At 53.1% G+C, this 19,802-nt stretch overlaps 9 protein-coding genes and 1 non-coding gene across 10 annotated transcripts; 5 read left to right on the top strand and 5 right to left on the bottom strand.

Moving 5' to 3' along the window:
• The first annotated feature begins 317 nt into the window (after positions 1-317).
• PUNSTDRAFT_t10 lies at positions 318-403 on the top strand. Its single transcript has one exon. It is a non-coding gene; the product is annotated as a tRNA-Arg (tRNA).
• Positions 404-517: 114 nt separating this feature from the next.
• Positions 518-1,524, bottom strand: PUNSTDRAFT_59335 (carbohydrate-binding module family 1 protein; the record flags this gene model as incomplete). Its single annotated transcript, XM_007379320.1, has 6 exons — positions 518-652; positions 714-852; positions 914-1,077; positions 1,134-1,305; positions 1,360-1,387; positions 1,440-1,524. The coding sequence occupies 6 exons, from the start codon at positions 1,522-1,524 to the stop codon at positions 518-520; spliced, it is 723 nt and encodes a 240-aa protein (XP_007379382.1).
• Positions 1,525-2,283: 759 nt separating this feature from the next.
• PUNSTDRAFT_110553 (uncharacterized protein) lies at positions 2,284-3,362 on the bottom strand (the record flags this gene model as incomplete). Its single annotated transcript, XM_007379319.1, has 7 exons — positions 2,284-2,334; positions 2,385-2,585; positions 2,641-2,709; positions 2,764-2,835; positions 2,895-3,092; positions 3,146-3,233; positions 3,295-3,362. 7 exons carry the CDS (start codon positions 3,360-3,362, stop codon positions 2,284-2,286), a joined length of 747 nt encoding a protein of 248 aa, XP_007379381.1.
• Positions 3,363-4,316: 954 nt separating this feature from the next.
• On the bottom strand, positions 4,317-5,295 carry PUNSTDRAFT_130092 (uncharacterized protein; the record flags this gene model as incomplete). The annotated part of the gene is made up of 5 exons (XM_007379318.1): positions 4,317-4,726; positions 4,790-4,878; positions 4,928-4,980; positions 5,039-5,135; positions 5,198-5,295. 5 exons carry the CDS (start codon positions 5,293-5,295, stop codon positions 4,317-4,319), a joined length of 747 nt encoding a protein of 248 aa, XP_007379380.1.
• A 698-nt stretch (positions 5,296-5,993) lies between these two features.
• PUNSTDRAFT_41670 (GDP-mannose 4,6-dehydratase) lies at positions 5,994-7,442 on the top strand (the record flags this gene model as incomplete). Its single annotated transcript, XM_007379317.1, has 7 exons — positions 5,994-6,093; positions 6,143-6,170; positions 6,223-6,329; positions 6,380-6,907; positions 6,960-7,095; positions 7,146-7,244; positions 7,307-7,442. 7 exons carry the CDS (start codon positions 5,994-5,996, stop codon positions 7,440-7,442), a joined length of 1,134 nt encoding a protein of 377 aa, XP_007379379.1.
• Positions 7,443-7,684: 242 nt separating this feature from the next.
• On the bottom strand, positions 7,685-8,319 carry PUNSTDRAFT_130090 (uncharacterized protein; the record flags this gene model as incomplete). The annotated part of the gene is made up of 3 exons (XM_007379316.1): positions 7,685-7,858; positions 7,928-8,120; positions 8,192-8,319. The coding sequence occupies 3 exons, from the start codon at positions 8,317-8,319 to the stop codon at positions 7,685-7,687; spliced, it is 495 nt and encodes a 164-aa protein (XP_007379378.1).
• Positions 8,320-10,536: 2,217 nt separating this feature from the next.
• Positions 10,537-13,070, top strand: PUNSTDRAFT_57398 (zinc finger dihydrouridine synthase; the record flags this gene model as incomplete). The annotated part of the gene is made up of 11 exons (XM_007379315.1): positions 10,537-10,574; positions 10,627-10,911; positions 10,962-11,340; positions 11,376-11,622; positions 11,679-11,710; positions 11,760-11,811; positions 11,860-12,087; positions 12,144-12,307; positions 12,364-12,466; positions 12,518-12,889; positions 12,943-13,070. 11 exons carry the CDS (start codon positions 10,537-10,539, stop codon positions 13,068-13,070), a joined length of 2,028 nt encoding a protein of 675 aa, XP_007379377.1.
• Positions 13,071-13,974: 904 nt separating this feature from the next.
• PUNSTDRAFT_49247 (uncharacterized protein) lies at positions 13,975-14,953 on the top strand. The gene is made up of 4 exons (XM_007379314.1): positions 13,975-13,997; positions 14,057-14,266; positions 14,324-14,703; positions 14,761-14,953. Exons 2-4 carry the CDS (start codon positions 14,072-14,074, stop codon positions 14,885-14,887), a joined length of 702 nt encoding a protein of 233 aa, XP_007379376.1. The 5' UTR covers positions 13,975-13,997; positions 14,057-14,071; the 3' UTR covers positions 14,888-14,953.
• Positions 14,954-15,100: 147 nt separating this feature from the next.
• On the bottom strand, positions 15,101-15,833 carry PUNSTDRAFT_140747 (uncharacterized protein; the record flags this gene model as incomplete). Its single annotated transcript, XM_007379313.1, has 3 exons — positions 15,101-15,574; positions 15,644-15,747; positions 15,810-15,833. 3 exons carry the CDS (start codon positions 15,831-15,833, stop codon positions 15,172-15,174), a joined length of 531 nt encoding a protein of 176 aa, XP_007379375.1. The 3' UTR covers positions 15,101-15,171.
• Positions 15,834-17,829: 1,996 nt separating this feature from the next.
• Positions 17,830-19,778, top strand: PUNSTDRAFT_57362 (serine palmitoyltransferase 2; the record flags this gene model as incomplete). Its single annotated transcript, XM_007379312.1, has 3 exons — positions 17,830-18,117; positions 18,227-18,910; positions 18,960-19,778. 3 exons carry the CDS (start codon positions 17,830-17,832, stop codon positions 19,776-19,778), a joined length of 1,791 nt encoding a protein of 596 aa, XP_007379374.1.
• Between the last annotated feature and the right edge of the window lie 24 nt (positions 19,779-19,802).

Raw genomic sequence — 19,802 nt, 5'->3', positions numbered from 1 at the left:
GAACCTGACGGCGCGAGCTCGACATGGTAGTGAGCAGACTTTATAGTATGCAACGGGAGGGCAACGTGTTTGCGGGTGATACTGGTGATAGAGCTGCCTCGAGGACTGAGAGGGCCCTTGCTGCACCCGCAAGGGATGCGAATGAATTGAAGCTGCCAGCCCTTTCCGACGCTGGTTGTGTTAATACTAGTCCAAGCCATCCAATTCAAATGCATGCGACTGACAGTGACAGGGTCGAGGAGGCACTGACGTCAGGGCGTTGGTTGATTATCTGTGATTGGCACGGTCTCGTACACGGTACGGCAAGATCGCCTTGAGCCGCAGTAGCTTAATGGTTATGGCGTCGCTTTCCTACTCGTGAGGAATGAGGCGAAGGTTGTGGGTTCGAGTCCCATCTGTGGTAGTTGGCATTTTTTGCATTGTACCATACCTCAGTGCTCAGGTATCCCCAGACCGGACGAAACATACGCCAACACTATATATTGCGCATGGAACACAATCGGATTGGCCTGGAAAATCAAGCAGTAGGCGTAGCACCGGTGTAGGCGTGAATGGTCTCGTCGGCGCATCCTGCGGGGGTCTCATAATCGTACGGCCCGAGGTTGACATACACGTCCAAGTTTCCGGCAGAGTCAGGGCATACCAGCCAGGCCTGGTTTTCACGAACAGGTCAGCTAAGCCCGATGCTCGCGTCCTTCCCAAGAGAGGCTTACGTTAAGCTGTGGACGAGAGATACTGGCGTTCTCCCATTCCAACGTGTCACCAGACCACATGAACGTGCCGGCGTTGTCTCCCGAAGCCGGCTCTGTCGACCATGACATCTTGAGCTTCATGACGGTGCTGTTCGCGCGGCTGTTTGTCAAGATGAAGCGTTACTTTGGTTCCCGGCGGCTGTTCCGAGTGAACGACTCACGCTTCTACCTGAGCATACAATGGCGCTGCCATCTCCGGGTTCTGTTGCAGCAGTTGTCCATCCGCAATCTGGAACTGGGCTGCGGTCGTGGGATCGCCGAGAACAGCGTCCGACGCGGTGTCAATGACCTCCGACCGCAGGTATTTGTGGAAATTGGGATCCTCCTACGGAGATGAGACGTGAGGCCAATATTCACCAATCTACGGACATCATAACTTACAACCGCCCGGATGAAGGACATGCCGGTGACGAGAGTGGGCGTGCTAGTGGACGCCGTGCCCGTCGAAGTGGATGTTGGGGCGCCGCCTCCTGACGAGCTCACGGTCGTCTGGGATGCGGAGGACGTCGCTGCGCCGGGTAAACATTGGGAATAGTACGAGTTCAGCACAGTGCTTATATTCATGAGCGTGAGTGTACGTGTCTGGTATGTCGGCATCGCAACATACCATGCCCATCCTGAAGGGCAGGTCGTAGCTGGCGGAAAGCTTGTGTCAGAGCAACTCGAGGGCGGTGAAACGAGCCATACCACCACTCCAACCAATTCCTCCACACTGATTGTCGCGGTCACCGCAACGTTGCCAGAAATACAACCATGAGACTGACCTGGCCATATTGGGAAGCACTCTGAGCGTAAGCGTTAGTCGCCAATAAGAGCGTCGATGCGGTTACGAGGAGTAATCTGACCATCATGAAGGTGTGATCCGATCTCGTTCAGACCGGGTCTTATATCCATCGCGTAGAGACCTCGGTACACCGACCGAACAACTGGCAATTCTTCGGAGTAGGACAGTTAGTAGACTGCGAAGGTCATCGTGAAAGTCACCGAGGAACGAAGATATTCAGACTTGGTTATACCTCGGCCGGAGTCCAGTCTTGCGAGTTCTTCCTTCTACTATATGCGGGACATCGTCGGCATTACTACCTTTGCACCTGACCGCGGATCTCGAAGGTCAAGTCGTTGCAATGTTCTTGCATACAGAAAAGCTCCTCGCTTGCTATCGCACATGATGCCCCGATCCACGTCATGACTTGTATGTCCTGCTCCTGGAAAATACAGGTTAGTATAATTTGGTAGATGGATAGACGAAACAATTCAGAAAAGCGCGTGTAGGCCCTGATAAGGGCACCGTGATTGGGTAGCCATGTTCATGGCGTCAGTGTAATACAAGGACTATTGGCGTATCCGAGCAGGCGCGGCGTTGGGTGTCAAGCGCGTACATGGGGCAAAGAACAGGGGCACAGAACAGTTTCCACGAGACAATGATATTGTACATAGAGTTCAGGTATGTAACCTTCCTTGAAATAGCAGCAGTATATCAGCAGAGCCCAGTATCCACGACGTACAATCAAACGCAGGATTGGTGTCACGGTCAGATGGGCACGGTGTCCGGCAGTTCTTGCTTAAACGGATATGCAGTGTACTAGGTGCTATGTTCAGCAACAGGTCGTGTACAAGGCCTCGCGAACTGACCTTCCACAGATTCTTGTGTTTCCACCAGAACGCCCAGGGACCGAGTATGCCCGTCACGAACTTCGGAGCGGGAGGGAACGGACTACCCGGCGGGAGATTCTGGAGGACGAACGGCAGCGTCTTCGTGGACTCGCCTCGGGTAGCTTTGTGAAGCTGCTTAGCCAGTTGAGCAGCTCCAGCTTCATCATAATGCTGCTTGATCTACGAGGATGGAATTCGGTTCTTGCGCCATAATGAGGAAACAGAGATGGCACACCTTCGATCCCTCAATGGTAGGTAGCTCCTCCGCGAGATGAGTCATGACAGGCAGTAGGATGTTGTCAAACTATCACATGGAGTACTTAGCCCTGTAATCCATGATTCTGGAAATACCGCCTACCTTCGCACGAAGAGTAGCAGGCTTGAAGTCAGACTCGTTTGTGGAAGTGATGTATCCGTGCAGATCCACGAGCTACACGGCCCACCGCATCAGCACCTCGCAGCCTGAACTCGAGGTCCTTATGAACATACGCCATCCAAGAATGCCTTGTGCTGCGCTTCATTCTCTTCCATTGACCCCGGGATCTTCTTCTCAAGCTCCGGGAAAAGAGTCTCTTCCTCGGCATCATGGTGCGCAATGAGGAAATCAACGGACAGGGCCGCAAAGTCCCGATAACTGGGGAAATCGTCTTTAGGATACTTGTCGGCGAAGAAGTACGTCGCCTTCCACTGTCAAAGACGTGAATGAGAGCAGAGCTGTATCGTAATTTCGTAAAACGCACGGAGTTCCATATTACTAGATGCGTCCAAGCCATAGCCCACGCGAGTCTTTCTGCAGCCACTGTAGGGAATTGAGATGTAGCAACCTCTCTGCAACATTGGAGCCGGTATCAGGTTCGGCCCATACACAGACGTGACCTCATGGACGTACCGCATTGCGATGACGCGAGAAAGGACTGCTGGGTCCTCGAACTGACCCAAATCACCCTTTGCCGACATGGCGGGTGATACTTTCCGCCCAGGGCTCGATAGGAAGACACCGAATAGAATGGCGCCGAGTGCAAAGAGGACAGCGCCCACGCGCGTCGCTGTGGAGATTGGGGACGGTATGGTGATGAGAGGACGAGGGGGATACGTCTATAGCAGGTGCTTAGGGGGGCGCAGCACGTTCGGGCGAATGCGTAAAGTAGTACAAGCAGATGTCGAGGCCCAGGAAAGGCTGCACGGAGATGCGTCTGGATGTGCCGAGACGGAGCAAATCAGGTCGACCTGATTATATGACGTTCCCATGAACGCGGGCGCGGGAAATAATCGCGTCTTGGTTGGAGGAGATCGATGAGTACTCCATCGAACAGTAGGCTACATGTATGCGTTGAGATGTTGCAAAGGCTCGTCGAGATGCAATGGTCGGGTTAGCTACTATCGGCTGGAACGCAGGTTTCAACATTCAAACAAGTGGAAGTTCGGGCACATGGACCCCTCTTCACGTGATCATTTCAGCAACACGCGCCTTGACACGCGCCTTCAGAAACGGAAGGTATTACTGATCATAAGTTACATTAAGAACGATACGGCAAAGAGGCACGCCTCTTCAAGACGTGGACGGCTTCTCCACGGTCGATGGTTCAGAGGCCTCATCGGGCACATGGACCCCTCTTCACGTGATCATTTCAGCAACATGCGCCTTGACACGCGCCTTCAGAAACGGAAGGTATTACTGACTGGAAAAAAGGCGGGTGCCCCCCGCCTTCACCTTCGCTTGCATTGCCATTGCACGAGTAGATCGCATTAATATTCTTAAAAAAAGAGTTTGACACGGTAAAAGCGCATCGCCACGAACTTAGCACCGCCACGGTTGCTGATGCTTACTAATTACCGGCATCCGAGATACCTGAGCAAGCTCAGGTAATCATAAGTTACATTAAGAACGATACGGCAAAGAGGCACGCCTCTTCAAGACGTGGACGGCTTCTCCACGGTCGATGGTTCAGAGGCCTCTGAACCATCGCTTCCGCGTGTGGGAGGCGGAACGGAAAAACCATCGACTATCTGAGCTTCGGTACCAGCGTCTTCCTTCTGCAGGTCCGTTGGGAAGCCAGTGCGGCCTGAGAAAGGTTCGGAGTTTTCTTTGCGCACCGAAGTCTGGAGATGGAGAAGAAACCGGATCTCCTCGACCCAGTCTAGCAAAGCGAGTTTCAACGCAGCGTGGGCACGTAAGGCCGGACTTCCTGTGGGCTTCACTGAGGTGTAGCGCCCGCGGGCGATGGCACCTAGCCGGTATGCGAGATAGAGGGAGATAAAGGTGCCGGTGAGCCAAGCAGACACAATGAAAAAGAATCCGAGGGTGAAGACAAGGAGGAATCCTTTAATTGAAGTGTTTTAGGCGTGAGATGGACGAACAGAGGACTGGCATCACATGAACTCACCGGAAAGCAGTACGGCGACAACTGTTGTGACCAGAGCAACGAATACAGCAGACAGCAAGGTCAAGGTCAGTACGACGAGCGTGAACGCTCTACATGTCGGAGCTCAGCTCATGTGGCACGGCAAATCCTTGCACTTACATGAACGAGAAGATGGGCAGCGCAGCCAAAACCGCGAATACGCTTGCCCATACCTAGGTGAACGTATGCACTGACTCGGGATTCAACATGGCGTAGAGCCGGGGCACGTACTGTCAACAAAGGGTGCCGCGCAAACGATTCTTGGAGGAAGCGCAGAGACGGCCGCACAATGGATCTCATGAATGGATGGGCGTAGCCGTCCTCCAAACTGGCACAAATTCCGCTTTAGTTCTCGAAGTAGTGACGACGACATGAGCCAATGAGGCATACCCTCCAAACACGCCTCGAACATCGGATGCCGCATGATCAAACGAATACTCGAGCTCCCCTGTTTGAGGCGCCGCGTCTGGATCGTGCTTCACCGACATAGTTAAGACAATATTGAGCGATCCTAGAGATAACTCAGGCCTGACACCGTGAGCCCTGCGCCTTGTAGGCTACTCTCTCTTCGCGTTCTGACGATGGACTCACACTAGTATGCAATGCTACCAATTCTGGCGTCGTAAGCGGTCGGCGTCGGTCGGTGTTGGTGAAAAGGCGGATGTTACTGCTACACAGCCACTATCTCCGCTTCCCGCGGCCAAGGTCGTTCTCCAGATGAACGACCAGTCGCGATCGTGTGATCGTGTTGAGAGGAAGTCGTTCCCTGCCTGTTCGCGACCAATATTCGCCTGCGCGAGACAAAAACACGGCAGTGGTGCGATGAAGGTTGCAGGAACACGCGGTGAACGCCAGGCAACTGGCTCCACGCCCCAAACGTTGCCGAATGAAGGCGCGCGTCAAGTCACGGTTGACGATGGGCGCGTTTGATTCCGAGTGCTGCGTCGATAGAGCTCTCCTTCCGACCACATCCAGCAAGCAGCAACGTCGTAACTCGTAAGTCGGCACCGCATGAGATGCCGCTAGCGCCTCTCCCGCCAGGACTAGAACTAATGAAACTTTCGCATTCTCCTCAGGGGGCCGAAGGCACAGAGACACGCGGCTTCCTGCCCCGATCGACCTCATAAAACCCGGATAGCAGCACTTGCCTTGAACCTCCTTGAACCTCCCTCTCTTTCATCTGAGGATGTCTTCTACTATTTCTGAGGGCTCTTTCACTCCTCTCTTGAAGCTGAACTTGCCGTCGCCGGAGGAATACCGCAAACGCAAGGTCGCGCTCATCTCTGGTGGGTTGTGAAGCGATCGCAGATAGCATCATCCACTCACGTAGAACAGGTATCACCGGTCAGGATGGGTCATACCTGTGAGCACCACGATGCATCCGCACATATTAACCTTTACTGAACATCTCATAGCACGGAGCTGCTTCTTTCGAAAGGTTACGAGGTCCATGGAATCATCCGCCGATCGTCCAGTTTCAACACGAACCGCCTGCAGCACCTCTACGAGGATCAGCACGAACGTATGTGTATGCTTTATTACCACCTGAACTCCCATCTCACACGAGCACAGGTCCTAACAAGTTCAAGCTTCACTACGGCGACCTGAGCGACAGCACGAACCTTGTCTACGTGATCGCGGACGTGAAGCCCACTGAAGTCTACAATCTGGGCGCCCAATCCCACGTTAAGGTCTCCTTCGAGATGGCCGAGTACACCGGGGATGTCGACGGTCTTGGCACCCTCCGCCTCTTGGACGCGATCCGCACTTGCGGCCTCGAGAAACACGTCCGATTCTACCAGGCATCGACCTCGGAGCTCTATGGCAAGGTTGTTGAGCCCATACAGAGTGAGACGACTCCGTTCTACCCCCGCAGCCCCTACGGTGTCGCGAAGCTTTACGCGTACTGGATCACGGTGAACTATCGGGAGGCGTATGGCATGTACGCTTGCAACGGTATTCTCTTCAACCACGAGAGCCCGAGGCGAGGCCGGACATTCGTCACTCGTAAGATTTCTCGCGCGGTAGCGGATATTCACCTTGGCAAACAAGCGTGCTTGTACCTCGGCAACTTGGATTCTCAGCGTGACTGGGGCCATGGTTCGTGACTGTTCATCATCTCGATGGTAACGAGTGCTGATGGGCCTTATAGCGAAGGACTACGTTGAAGGCATGTGGCTTATGTTGCAGCAGAACCAGCCTGAGGACTTCGTCCTTGCGACCGGCGAGACGCACCCCGTTAGGGAATTCGTCGAGAGGGCATTCGGCATCGTTGGCACGCAGATCCGGTAAGTCGCTGTGCCGGCATCCCTCAACACCGGTATTGACTGTTTTATAGTTGGCAAGGATCTGGCGACACCGAGGAGGGTGTGGACACCAAGACCGGCAACGTCATCGTTAAGGTTGATCCCCGCTACTACCGTCCAGCTGAGGTCGAGTAAGTGCCAGACTGCGTTCTTCTGCCTGTTTCACTCCATTCACGCCTATTCCGTGTACCAGCCTCCTGCTTGGCAACCCAACCAAGGCCGAGAAGACACTGGGTTGGAGGCGCAAGGTCGACTTCCCGTCCCTGGTGAAGGAGATGGTAGAGACGGACATCCGGGCATCGGAAAGCCTGATTGAGAACCAAAATTGATCGGTGGCGTGAATGCGGAAGGGAAGGTTTGTATTACGAGGAATGGACCGTCGACATTCTTTGCGCTGTTTACTTGCGAACGATGCGGAGGACATTCAGAATTGCGCTTATCACTTCGATCGTGAAGCAGATCCCTTTGACGGTACTCCACGCGTTCCCTTATCAAGATGTACAATGGTATTCAAAACGGCTGAAGCCATGTGGATCGGATTCTACGTGTCCAGTGCATGTGCTTTGTCGCATCATGCGACGCTCTTGATGATACTTGACCTGATGAACTCTCCAGCCTCATAATCGAAGACAACCACGTCTTCTGCAGAGTCCTTGACCCTGTCCTTGAAGGCTTTATGGACCGGGTCTTCGTGTGCGTAATAATCACGGTCGGCCTTGGACTTGAACTTCAGCACGTAACCATGCTAATAGGACCAACATGAAAGCAGTCAATAGCAACAAGGCGGGCGTTCTGGAGCTGGGCTAACACTTACAGTGAGGCCTCTGGTGACCGCGGCTTCCGGTGAGTTATTCCTTCCTCCATCAACGGAAATGATATAACGGGATCCGTCAGGAAGCTTGCAATCATCCCTGAAGCTAATGAGCGTCTGGGAAAGGTATTCTTGTTCTGTCCGGGACACGCTTGGCTTGAACTTGAATAAGACTATGTGTATAATCTCTTCGTGACTATTTATGCAGTCGATTGGAATGCAATACCAGTCAGTTCGAGCGTCTCTGCAGAACGTGGTATAACGTACCCCAGGGAAACTATACGTGCCCGGGAGCCCAATTGACTTGAGAGGAAATACAAAGCAACGACCGTCCCGACGGCTGCCGCACCAAGACGGGCATCAGAAGACCAATTGCGTTGGATCCAGTTCAGCATATGATATATCTATCAGGGTGTTTGTGCTGCGATAGGTTGATTGGCGAGTACGGATGAGCAGATAGGTAGGTAGATTACCGGGCACGGTCCTTAAATAGGAACAGCCTTGCACTTGGAACTTTACATCATTTCCCTGTCACCGCCTCACGGCGGACCGTCTGGACCAGCGCTGTCTGCATGTACTCACCTGGGACTGGAACAGGGGGTCGCTCACGATAAATGTACTCGTACATTCATAATTATCAGTTGTCTCTTACACTTACCCTGTCGCGAAGTTCTCAATGCTGAGTCGCAATATCTGCATTCCACTACTTATAGCTCGACACTGGCGACCATGCATCCACTACTCCAGCTACCTCATGAACTATGGGGCATCATCCTGGACCATTTGCCTGTAGAAGACAGAAGAACTTGGCTGTTTCTTTCTAGGCTACATCATGATTTGGCTGTAGCTTCCCTATTCTCAACCATCCACGTATACTTTGGTGCATGGGAACTCAGTGACGAGGGGCTCTTGATATGTGGTGATGATGAAGAATCGTACGTGATTGAAGAACAAGCGGAACAGCGATCGCTTGAAATTCTGGACTATATCTCCGCGAGCTACCATTTCGCCCGTTGTGTGCAGAAAATGGTGGTTCACGCATACGCTCGTTCCTCTTCTGCCTACCACAGACGTTAGTCCTTCATCGTCTTCAGCAATGAGCTTGGCTAATCGAGAACGTTTGATTTAGACACGTTATGTAAAGCTCTGCGTTTCCTTACTCACTTACAAGCTTTCCATTGGGTTCACCTACACCCGGGCCTCACGGAGGACGTGGTGAACGCACTTGTGTCATCATGCACGCAACTTCGCCATTTACGATTCTTTCCGTGAGTTTGTCGTGGGTCATTCGAATCCGTTGATTTCTGATCATCGACCGCAGGATGAAGTGTCTTGATGCGCTCGGGCTGGAGAGGTTGACGCAACTGGATACAATCACGATATCTACGAGCGGACTGAACTCCGAGGACGATGTCCTTGGGTTTGACTTCACCGGGCTTCACGCATTCCTCGAAGGAAACAGACATTCGTTACGGCGCCTGGCTCTTTCATCACAAGCTATGCAACAAGTTCCCTTGAGACTCGTTAGGTAGGCGTTGCTTTGCTGCTAAGAGGTGCATGTGCTCACCTATCCTGTCCTCCAGCAACTTGACCCACCTGGAAATTACTGATGTCGACGGCTCGGCACAAATTGACATCGTGGTCCATCACGCCGAACGGCTTCAGTCTCTCTCGCTGGTGGACGTACGCGATCCCTTAGTCATCGGCGCTTTCGAAGCATCGCCAGAATCCTTGCCGTTACTGCGCGAGCTGAAAATTATATGCTGGCCACCAGATTTTCGCGGCGACATATCCAATGTCTACGTTCAGGTCGCGAACTTTCTCCGAGGTCGGGCGCGCCTTCGCCGAGTTGATTTTTCGCTACCTCCAAGCGACAGGAATGTAGCATCAACACTCATACACGTCCTGCGAGATCTCTCAGATCTAACCTCGCTGGGACTGGATGTACCTGAAGACTCCGATGATACATTCATACGGTTTCTCGCAGGGTGCTTGCCAGAAGGACTCGTTGCATTGCGCCTCTCCATCGCGGGAGAACCTTCTGATCTCCAAGCCGACCGGTTCCTTCCTGTGGTGCGACAGTATAGTCCATTCAGGTGGGAAAATGCTCATTTTATCTAGTTAGAGCGTATAGCGGAACTGCCAGCCCTTACCCTGCTTGCGCTGAGCTACGAAGATGCACATCAACCAATGTTCTTTACAGGCGATCTGGCTACGGACGCGAAGCACCTGTTGGTGCTGGCACTGGGAAGGCAAATATGGGACGTGCATCATTGTCCTCAGTCGCAACAGAATACTGTCAACTGGACGAGATGGTCACCGCGTCGCGCGGTTTTGAGGCTTGTCGAGTATTTCGACGGATGCGAGCCGGAGGAGTGGTTGCTGAGATATCATCGTAATTACGGCCTTCCAAACCACTAAATTATTTTATCGGAGCACACCCCTCATGACAGGAAGATCGTGAATGGCAGTCGAAGTGCACTGCGCATGACTAGGATATAGTTGAGATCTTGGTGGCGAAAGTGCCGTGAGCAGATTGCCACGGTCGCGTTGCTTGGCCCGACCTTCGACCTGGACCCAGCCGGCCGGCTCTCGCTCAGTCCTCTCTGGCCATGGCTTCCACGACTGGCACGGCACCCATCAAAGCCGAGTACGAACCTTCGCGGCAATCACATATCCTCACAGACTGAACCAGGCCTTAGGTACTTGCTCCCTGTGCGTCGCGAGATTGTCCCCGACGATGATCTGGCCGAAGGATCCACCAACCATCCCACCCGCGGTGCATCGGACACCACTCAGGACCAGGATACCGAAGCACACGGAGGTGCTCCACAAAAGCTCACTGGTGCCCAACGTCGGAAGATCGCCAAGGAGGAAAAGAGAAAGCGGCAGGGCGCGAACAAGGGAAGACGATGGAATAAGGTCCACGACGAAGTCAATCTTTGTTGGCGGCTAGCGGCTGGACAAATGTGCGAATTCGGGGCAGAGTATGTATCTAACCCTCGCCATGCAATGAACCCCATCGTGATTTCTGCAGATGCCGATATGCGCATGATATACCTGCCTACCTCTCGCAGAAACCTAGAGATCTGAGGTTTCCGCCGATCTCCAGGCTGTCTCATGTCGCTCCGTTTGTCTCCCCAGCTCCAGATCATGACACGGAAGTCGACGCGGATTATCCTACCGTCGATTTTCATACATCCTGCCCGATTCATGAAGAAGTAGGATATTGCAGGTTTGGATTGAAATGCCGGTTTCTTGGTGGTCACGCCCGGAAGATCGAGGATGGATCTCTCGAGCTGGAGGTCGATGAAGAGAGGAAAGCTCGCGCTGCCTTGACTACAACGGAGTTGAACTACATCGGCAGCGATGTTATGAAGGCACTTCGAACGAAGAAGGCGTGTTCTGCCATCTTGGTGTCAGTGATCGCGTACTAATGCATCCTGTACAGTACCCTCGACCAATAACTGAGGCCTACTTGCAAGAACTACAAGAGAGCAATCAGGACAAACCCGAGAAGAATGAGGTTGTAGAAGAAGACGGAGTCACAGAACCCACATTTTCTGAGCCCGTCTCTCTGTCAGAACCGCTACCTCCCGCCTCTCCTCTCACCGAGATTGCAGACTCACAAAAGGATACGCCAGACGTCCCGATGCGTCTAGCTGAGAAAAAGCGCTTGCATTGGCGGGAAAAAGCATGTATGTGGCAATGTTCCAACGAAGAGACTCTGAATCCAACGAACATGCACACATAGATCTCGCCCCTTTAACTACCGTAGGAAACCTGGTATGTTTCACATATTTTCAGCTGCGACGATTAAGTAATGCGTGAATAGCCGTTTCGCCGTTTATGTGTCTCTTTGGGAGCAGATATAACTTGCGGAGAGAGTATGTCTCCAGAACGCCCCGTTAACGCATTACTGAGCAGTTTCTAAGTGGGACTTGCTACTTCATTTCTGACCGGTTCCAAAGAGGAATGGTCTCTGGTTCGCCGGCACCCGTCCGAGAGCACTTTCGGCGTACAGATCGCAGGCAGCAAGCCAGCGACGATGGTGGCCGCTGCAGAAGTCATCGGTCGCGAATGCCGAGACACTGTCGACTTTGTCGACATCAACTGCGGTTGTCCCATCGACTTGGTCTTCAAGACTGGCAGTGGATCAGCTCGTACGAATTCAAGCGGTCCGTAACCTGCCGATGAAGTTTGCTGACATGCTTGACAGTTCTAGAATCCCCGAGCAAGTTAAGCAAAATCATCGTGGGCATGAACAGAGCACTTGGCGAAATCCCTCTAACGGTGAAATTGAGAACGGGCGTCAAAGAAGGGAGAAATAACGCTCATAAGCTTATGCCAAGATTGTTAGATAGCGGCGTGTCCGCCATGACGGTGCGGGTTGCACTCTGTGGACGCCACTTTTTGATGTCTTCCTGATGTCTTCTCAGCTCCACGGTAGAACTCGCCAGCAACGTTATGCCAAACTTGCAGACTGGGATTACATCAAGCAATGCGTGGCAGCTGTTCGCGCCAAAGAAGAAGAAGAGAACTGTAATGCAAGCCCTTTTGTCTTAATACCATGGCTGATTTGAGCAATTTCAGTGCCCCCCGTGCCCATTTTCGGAGGTGGCGATTGTTTCTCCTCTCAGGATTTCTGGCAAGATATAGAACATAGCGGCGTTGACAGCGTAATGGTGGCCCGCGGCGCATTGATCAAACCATGGATTTTCACCGAAATCAAGGAACGGAGGGAATGGGATATCAGCTCTCGCGAGCGACTGGAACTCATCCGCAAGTACGCAGAGTTTGGTCTTCATCATTTCGGGTCGGATACGGCCGGCATCAACACTACAAGGCGCTATCTTTGCGAGGCGCTATCGTTCCAATATCGATACGTTCCCATCGGCCTATTGGAGGTTTTGCCCGGCAAGCTCAATGACCGTCCCCCGGCTTTTCGGGGCCGCGATGATCTGGGTACGTGTTACTCTCCGGGTAAAGCCCTATGGCTGACTTGTAGACCACCACAGAAACCCTACTTGCTAGCGACAATAGTGCGGATTGGGTCAAAATATCTGAATGGTTCCTGGGTCCCGCTCCAGAGTCCTGGACGTTCACGCCCAAGCACAAGAGTAACTCGTACGAGAGTCAGGGATAATGCATACAAATCAAACGATTGCTCTTGCGGCTCTCCATTACCAAAAGATGGCATTTTATTGCATTCTCATTGCACTCGTACTATATTACAGGTATTTGTACACTACGACGAATCAACGTGTAGCCGTTCGAAAAACGTGTGCTTTTGCCTCTGAACATTATCATGTCACTGTCATCATAGAAGTTGATGCACCTTGATGTGTGACCGCTCCTAGTAACCTGGGCGGTCTTGTCATATGTCGCCGTGTTGCAGTCAAACCCTCGGCATCTATGGGCATCTCAGAGATGAATAACATCTAACTCGCTTTGACATACGCCGAAATGGCCGCGCATGCTCATACCTTGTGTTGCTGTACAGACACAAGTTCTACTTATCGTGAACGGCGTCGGTAGTCCGCAATCCTTGCTGTCAGCCCTGGGATCAACACCGTCTATAGCGTCCACGGGAACGACTGGCTGTCCAATGAGCGTTTTCTTGCAGGCCTGTCCCGCGCCCAACGACATCTCGGTCATAGGTCGCCTGATGGCGGTTGCGAAACGCAGCGGAAGTTCTCAGCGATGATCAGGAATGCAATCCACAGCCCACGCCTCGATCCCAGGATACACATCCTCGGAGCAAATCAAGCCTTTCAATGTACTCTTGCTGTGTGCCCGTCAAATCTTCTCCTTTGCCCTAGGATCACCTTATGATAACGGGGACGCTGGTCCTCCCCAAAGCTCAGCGATGTCGCTGGTTGACGCGCCTCATGCCCGTCTTCGTTCATCTTCTAGATTGTCATTCTCTTCATACACATCGTCTGCTACTTCTCTCGCTTCAATTGGAATACCGAAGGTTGAATTCCGGAAGCTTCTGGAGGGAAAGACGAAGCCGCCCATTTCTCTGCAGGACTTCCGGGATTACATGTTGACGGAGGAATATGGGGCAGAGGTAGGCACCTACGAACGATCCCACAAACGGCTCACCGACTCTTCTTTGTGGCGTCTCAGTCGTTGGACTTCTGGATGTCCGTTGCATACCTCAAGGCGCTCTCCGAGGTCGACAAAGTGACAATCATGCGCCGGAACGCCGCGTTCGCTTCATGCCTACGTGAATACGGTTCTCAGGATTATGAAGGCGTTATTCATGCCATCATCGTCCGTTTCATACAACCGGGCGTCCCAGAAGAGATTAATATTGACTCTGCCACCCGAGAGAAGGTAACCCTCAATTGCGAATTGGCTGATCATTTGATTCATGACCACGACTTTTTGCAGATCCTGGCAGCTCACAGGGAAGGAATATGTGACACAGAGACTTTCAGCCGTGCTCAACAGCAATGCTACGACTTAATGCTCACGAATTCCCTACCGCGATTCCTCAAACACGTCAGTAAGAACGTGGGCGCAGATGAAATTGCTGTACGCATGGCCGGTGCAATATGTTTCGGTATCGTAACTGTTGGTCTCATCGTCACCGGATTCGTGCTACCGCACTACCCCCGAGGCGCTCGCTGGGCTGTCCTATTCCCAGCTGCGATGACGCTGCTACTCGGTCAGGCCACTTTTTCCGGATTTTGTCCCGTCTACGGCTTCGTACGACAAGCGCGAATGGTTGGAAGAGGATTTCCGGGCTTCGAAAAGCCCGGTTGTAGGACGTACGTGCCCGTATCCTGCCATGCGTCAGATCGGCTGAGCAACACATCCTTCGCTAGGTGCATTGAAGAGAAGGCAATCAGGTCGGCGCATCTGCATCGGGCGTTGCTAGCGACTACATTGGCCGCCTTGTTTGGGATACTGGTGGCCGCCATCACCTTCGCGATTCCCTTCACCCGCCGATGACAAGGCCCCTCACCATCATCTATCGATACCAGTGGCTTCGCGGCCTCGGCCACGACCTGCTTTTCAGAACCGACAAGTTTTGCTGTATATAGCGGAGCCTGCTCTACCGTGAGATGTAATCGCGATGATCAACAGACCAATATACCATGAGCGGGCTCGGTCTAATCTGTTGGTGCCATACATGAGACCGTGTGATCAGCGCTTCATAGGCAAGGAGATATGGTCCAATATATAACAGCAAGACCGCCGATTCAAATCAAGAGAGTACACTGATAGGCCGTATGTCACGATTGTCCGCGAGTGTGTGTGTTACTGTCTGGTTTCGTGATAGTCCTCTTAGAAAACCCCTCTAGTTTTCCGTCGCCGAACTCCGGACCTCGAGGATCTCGCAGAATCATCGGCGTAGAGGCGACCTTGCCCTCCGCCAACTTGGAAATCGAAGGGGCGATCGGTTCTGCGTGGCTATTGGCAAATATGCGTTGCCTTGCAGCCTGATATTGCGCTTCGCGCTCGGCCAAAGTTTTGTGCGAAGTCGAGTTAGGCAAGGGTGTAGGCTGAGGCGTGGCTGTCGGGGAACGTTTCAAAATACGCATCGCAGGCTGTATTGCGGCAGCTGGAGGCGGCAAAGATGCCGCACTTGTGCTCGTATTCGTGATGATCAGCTGAGGCATGGGGGCATGGGAATTCCTGCACCTTATGGTCAGATACCGTACAGCGTCCTCCTAGTCTACTCCAAGGGGTATCAGAGTCACTCACGCGTCCTCCCATATCTTCTGATTGTCGTCTTCATCCTCATCGTCGTCCCAGCTGTCTGGAACAGGTTTCACAGGGACAGCAGCCCGCTTCGAGGTGGTAGATGACTGCCAAGTCAAGAAACGGGCACTGAGATGTCTTGACGTAGGGACAGTCGAAACGGATTTACACCGATATCGTTCCAAGGATCCATGCCGCGCAGCAAGCAAGTCTTCAAAGTCGTAAAAGATTGGCAGTTCAGGCGTGAAAGCAGAGTTGCGCGTCGCAGGATGACAATATAAGTATGGCCATGTTTGTTCATCTGTGGCAATGCATCTTTTGCACTGGTGTATGCTATCACTACTTGCCCATCATACTCATAGTCGATGTCTACCTACGTGCCCAGCCTTCGAACATCCAGCCGTGCCTTCGCAACCGCACATGATTCATGGGTGTCAAGACACAAGACACGCTCGAACAACGAAATCATCTCAGAAGAGCAGTATGCGTGGCGAGCCTGAATTCGCAACCGGATCACATTCTCAGTAGTAGTATCAGCTTATTAACATACAAATAACCTTCCGATGTAAGACGTATCGTACGGGCATCTTCCGCGTCGTCGTCGTCGGTCTTGTAGGAGGGGGACCAAGAGCGATGTTGGCTTACTCGCTTAACCCTGTGGGAAATATTTTGTGACCTTCTTAAGGACCGGTGCGAACCCCACCAGAGCTCCGATCCCTCAAAGAGGCGATTTCGGCCATTTTCGGGGTTCCGGTGAAGGTCCCAAGAGGCCGAATTTCGGGGATTTGACATCAGACATGGCCCCGAATTGACGATTTTCGGGGCAAAAATGGGATCGGAGCTCTCCGAGACGCTTCACAGCTCACCGTCGCCTAATACACTTCAGTGTACCTAGTTGTGCACCAGAGCACTCCTTGTCGTCTCAATCGGGTCCAGATCCCGACTATGTTCACATCCCCGTCTCCGTCTCCGTGCTCGATTTGTCCATGTTCCCGCCATTCTCATTGCTTGCTCCCATTGTTTGCCTGTTCGGGGACTTCACAGCTCTCAGAAATTCTTCCGTGTTCTTTATTAGCACGTCCTGGATGCAGCGGACAAGATCCTTGTACGTGCGCCAAGCACTTGAAGCCTGCCTGATTCTGCCTATCGGTGGAGAGAATGGTGGTGGAAGCAATTCGGGACATGGCGAGCTCTAAAAGTATAGTGAGTAGATGAGCGCAGTGGGGACTCGAATTTGCGCATGCCAAACAGGCAATAATTTTCTGGATGGGTACCCAGCCAGTGTCTCATAGCCTAGCGGTTGTCACGTCTGGGCTCCAATTTCAGGGATCTTGGATCGAACCCCGCTCCTAATCGCCTGTTTTCGGAGCAGACCAGGATGTAACATTTTGCCCTCTACCCCCATGTTTTCGGGGTTTTGGTATCGGAGCTCGCGCCCGTAAACGGGTGTTTTTCGGGGATTTTGGTGGCTGTGTGGATCGGAGCTCTGGCGGTATTCGCACCGGTCCTCCTTCTTATCCCCAGCATTTTATTCGACCCTTCGACTGAACCACGCCGTATGTTCGCCGACGACAGCGCCGCTGTGACTCGTTCTCACTGAACGACATCTTACTGCTGATTTGATGACATATAAGAGACTGGCGTGCAGCGGCTGCAGCAATGTCGGCGTATGAGTGCCGGTCTCCAAGCCTTGAATCAGCCTTTTGCGTGAGGCAGCAATTCGTTTCAGGTGTGGATGTGACTCGGAGCGCTGTTCTGCGTACTTGACCAGAGGGGCACACGACCAAGCCACCCTAATTCATTAGCCGACCATATACACGTAGAAGACTGTCATCACCCTCTCCTTGACTTCTCCCACTGGTAACGGATTGGATCCTCCCTGGTGTCAATACGCTCCAGGTCCTAAACGCACCGAAGATACACTTGAGGTCCCCTCCCCAATGGCGTTGAATCCCCCGTCGCCGACGCCAAGCATGTTTGGCAAGAAACAGTCGTCGTCGTCGCTGTCCTCCCTCAAGTCTGCCGCGTCCTACCTCGCCGCCGTCAAGCAAGCCGACGCCAGTGCCCGCGCCCGAAACGCTGGGGCCAATAGCCGGGCTTCGACCCCGACCCCGACCGCAACCCCCGCGCTCTCCTTCTCGTCCTCCGTCACCACGTCGTCTGTGGAGACCCTTCCAGAAGAAGAAGACATGGACGCGAATGGCACCCTGGCGCTCCCCGTGGTGCCCCCGACGTCGGAGCAGGTCTTTACGACCGTGCACACAGAGTTTGGTCATTGCGCCAACGAGGAATACCGCTACACTTCGCAGCACACGCCTGGAACTGAGGCGTTGGACCATGTCGAGCAGGACCCACCATACTATATTCTCCTCACAACTTATATTAGCTACCTCATGCTCATTTGCATGGGCCACGTCCGTGACTTCTTTGGAAAACGCGCTAAGTCAGCAGAATACCGTCATCTGATGCCCGCCGATGTAAGCACTTCCTTGCTTTACATATCCTTTTCGACTACTCCACGTGGATTTCGCCCGTCTTTCGCGCTCTCAATCACGTTTTTATATCACTTGCTTACTCGAAGCTCAGGGTTACGCACCCCTCAACTCGGACTTCGACTCGTTCTATACCCGCCGATTGAAGAGTCGTATCGAGGATTGCTTTGCTGTTCCTGTCACAGGAGTTGCCGGTCGCACGATCGTCGTCTATGATCGGTATTCCAACGACAATCACAAGACGCAGCATCTGACCGGCACCAAGACGCGCACCCTCAACATCTCGTCGTACAACTACCTCGGTTTTGCCCAAGCGCGTGGTGGATGTGCGGACGCCGTCGAGGAATCCATTCGCCGCTATGGTGTTTCGGCCTGTGGTCATAGACTGGATGCTGGCACTTTGGACCTTCATTTGCTTAGCGAGCAGCTGGTCGCGCGGTTTGTCGGGATGGAAGATTCGTTGATCAGCTCGATGGGTTTTGCAACCAACTCCACAATCATCCCTGCTCTTGTTGGCAAAGGATGCTTGGTCATCTCTGACGAGTACAACCACGCTTCCATCCGTGTCGGTGTCAGGCAGAGCGGCGCAAATGTTCGCATGTTCAAGCACAACGACATGAATGCACTCGAGTCTCTTCTACGCGAGGTCATCAGTCAAGGACAACCCAAGACTCATCGTCCGTGGAAAAAGATTCTAATCATCGTTGAGGGCCTGTATTCCATGGAAGGCACCATGGTCAATTTGCCTGCCATCCTAGAGATGAAGAAGAAGTATAAGGTAAATCCTCAGACCAGTCTGTCGTGAATGATGCTCATGCGAAATGCAGTTCTATCTCTTCGTCGATGAGGCACACTCGATCGGCGCGATTGGCCCACATGGCCGTGGTGTTTGTGACTACTTTGGTGTCGACCCGCGCTCGATCGATATCCTCATGGGCACATTCACGAAGTCCTTCGGTGCTGCTGGCGGCTACATCTCCGGCTCCAAGGCGATCATCAACCGCCTCCGCCTTCGCGGTTACTCTGGGGTTTACGCTGAGGCCATGTCACCTCCCGTACTCACTCAGATTGTTGCGAGCATGAGCAGCATCATGGGTGTCTCTCCCCCGGTCCCAGGCCTTTCCGCATCCTCGTCGACCAGCACAATTCAACAGACCGATGTCGTGCAGTACAGCCATCCCGGACCCACGCCGGCCTCGTTGTTGCCCACTTGGATGAACCTTCCTCGCGCCCTTGCGGACGGTTCGGAGGGTAGCTCGCGTCTTCGCCGCCTTGCCTTCAACTCCCGCTACCTGTCCCGTGGATTGAGGAAACTGGGCTTCATCGTGTACGGCAATCCCAACTCACCCGTCATCCCCCTTCTGCTCTTCAACCCAGGAAAGATGGGCGTGTTCTGGCGCATGATGCGTCAGCGCAAGACCCCGGTCGTCGTGGTCGTGGTCGCGTATCCCGCTACGCCACTGGTCACCAGCCGAGTGCGGTTCTGCGTGAGCGCGGCGCACACCAAGGAGGACATCGACACCATTCTCACTGCGTGCGATGAGATTGGCGACGTCCTGGACTTGAAGGTGGGCAATGCGGAGAGATGGCCGCTCCAGCGCATCTTGGCGAACGCCACAGAGCTGGTCCACATGGAACACGACTAAGGCAGGAATAACGGGATTGCCTAA

Source organism: Punctularia strigosozonata, assembly GCF_000264995.1.
Source record: "Punctularia strigosozonata HHB-11173 SS5 unplaced genomic scaffold PUNSTscaffold_1, whole genome shotgun sequence".
NCBI classification, from domain to species: domain Eukaryota; kingdom Fungi; phylum Basidiomycota; class Agaricomycetes; order Corticiales; family Punctulariaceae; genus Punctularia; species Punctularia strigosozonata.
The sequence above is the reverse complement of the archived record's forward strand: the minus strand, read 5'-3'. Positions and strand labels throughout refer to the sequence as shown.

What these genes read in the sequence shown, in the direction of transcription:
- PUNSTDRAFT_49247 (XM_007379314.1), top strand. Translation starts at nt 14,072, where the DNA reads ATGTCCGTTGCATACCTCAAGGCGCTCTCCGAGGTCGACAAAGTGACA. An exon ending in ACTCTGCCACCCGAGAGAAG is followed by an intron (nt 14,267 to 14,323) that starts GTAACCCTCAAT and finishes GACTTTTTGCAG; the next exon opens with ATCCTGGCAGCTCACAGGGA. An exon ending in GAAAAGCCCGGTTGTAGGAC is followed by an intron (nt 14,704 to 14,760) that starts GTACGTGCCCGT and finishes ATCCTTCGCTAG; the next exon opens with GTGCATTGAAGAGAAGGCAA.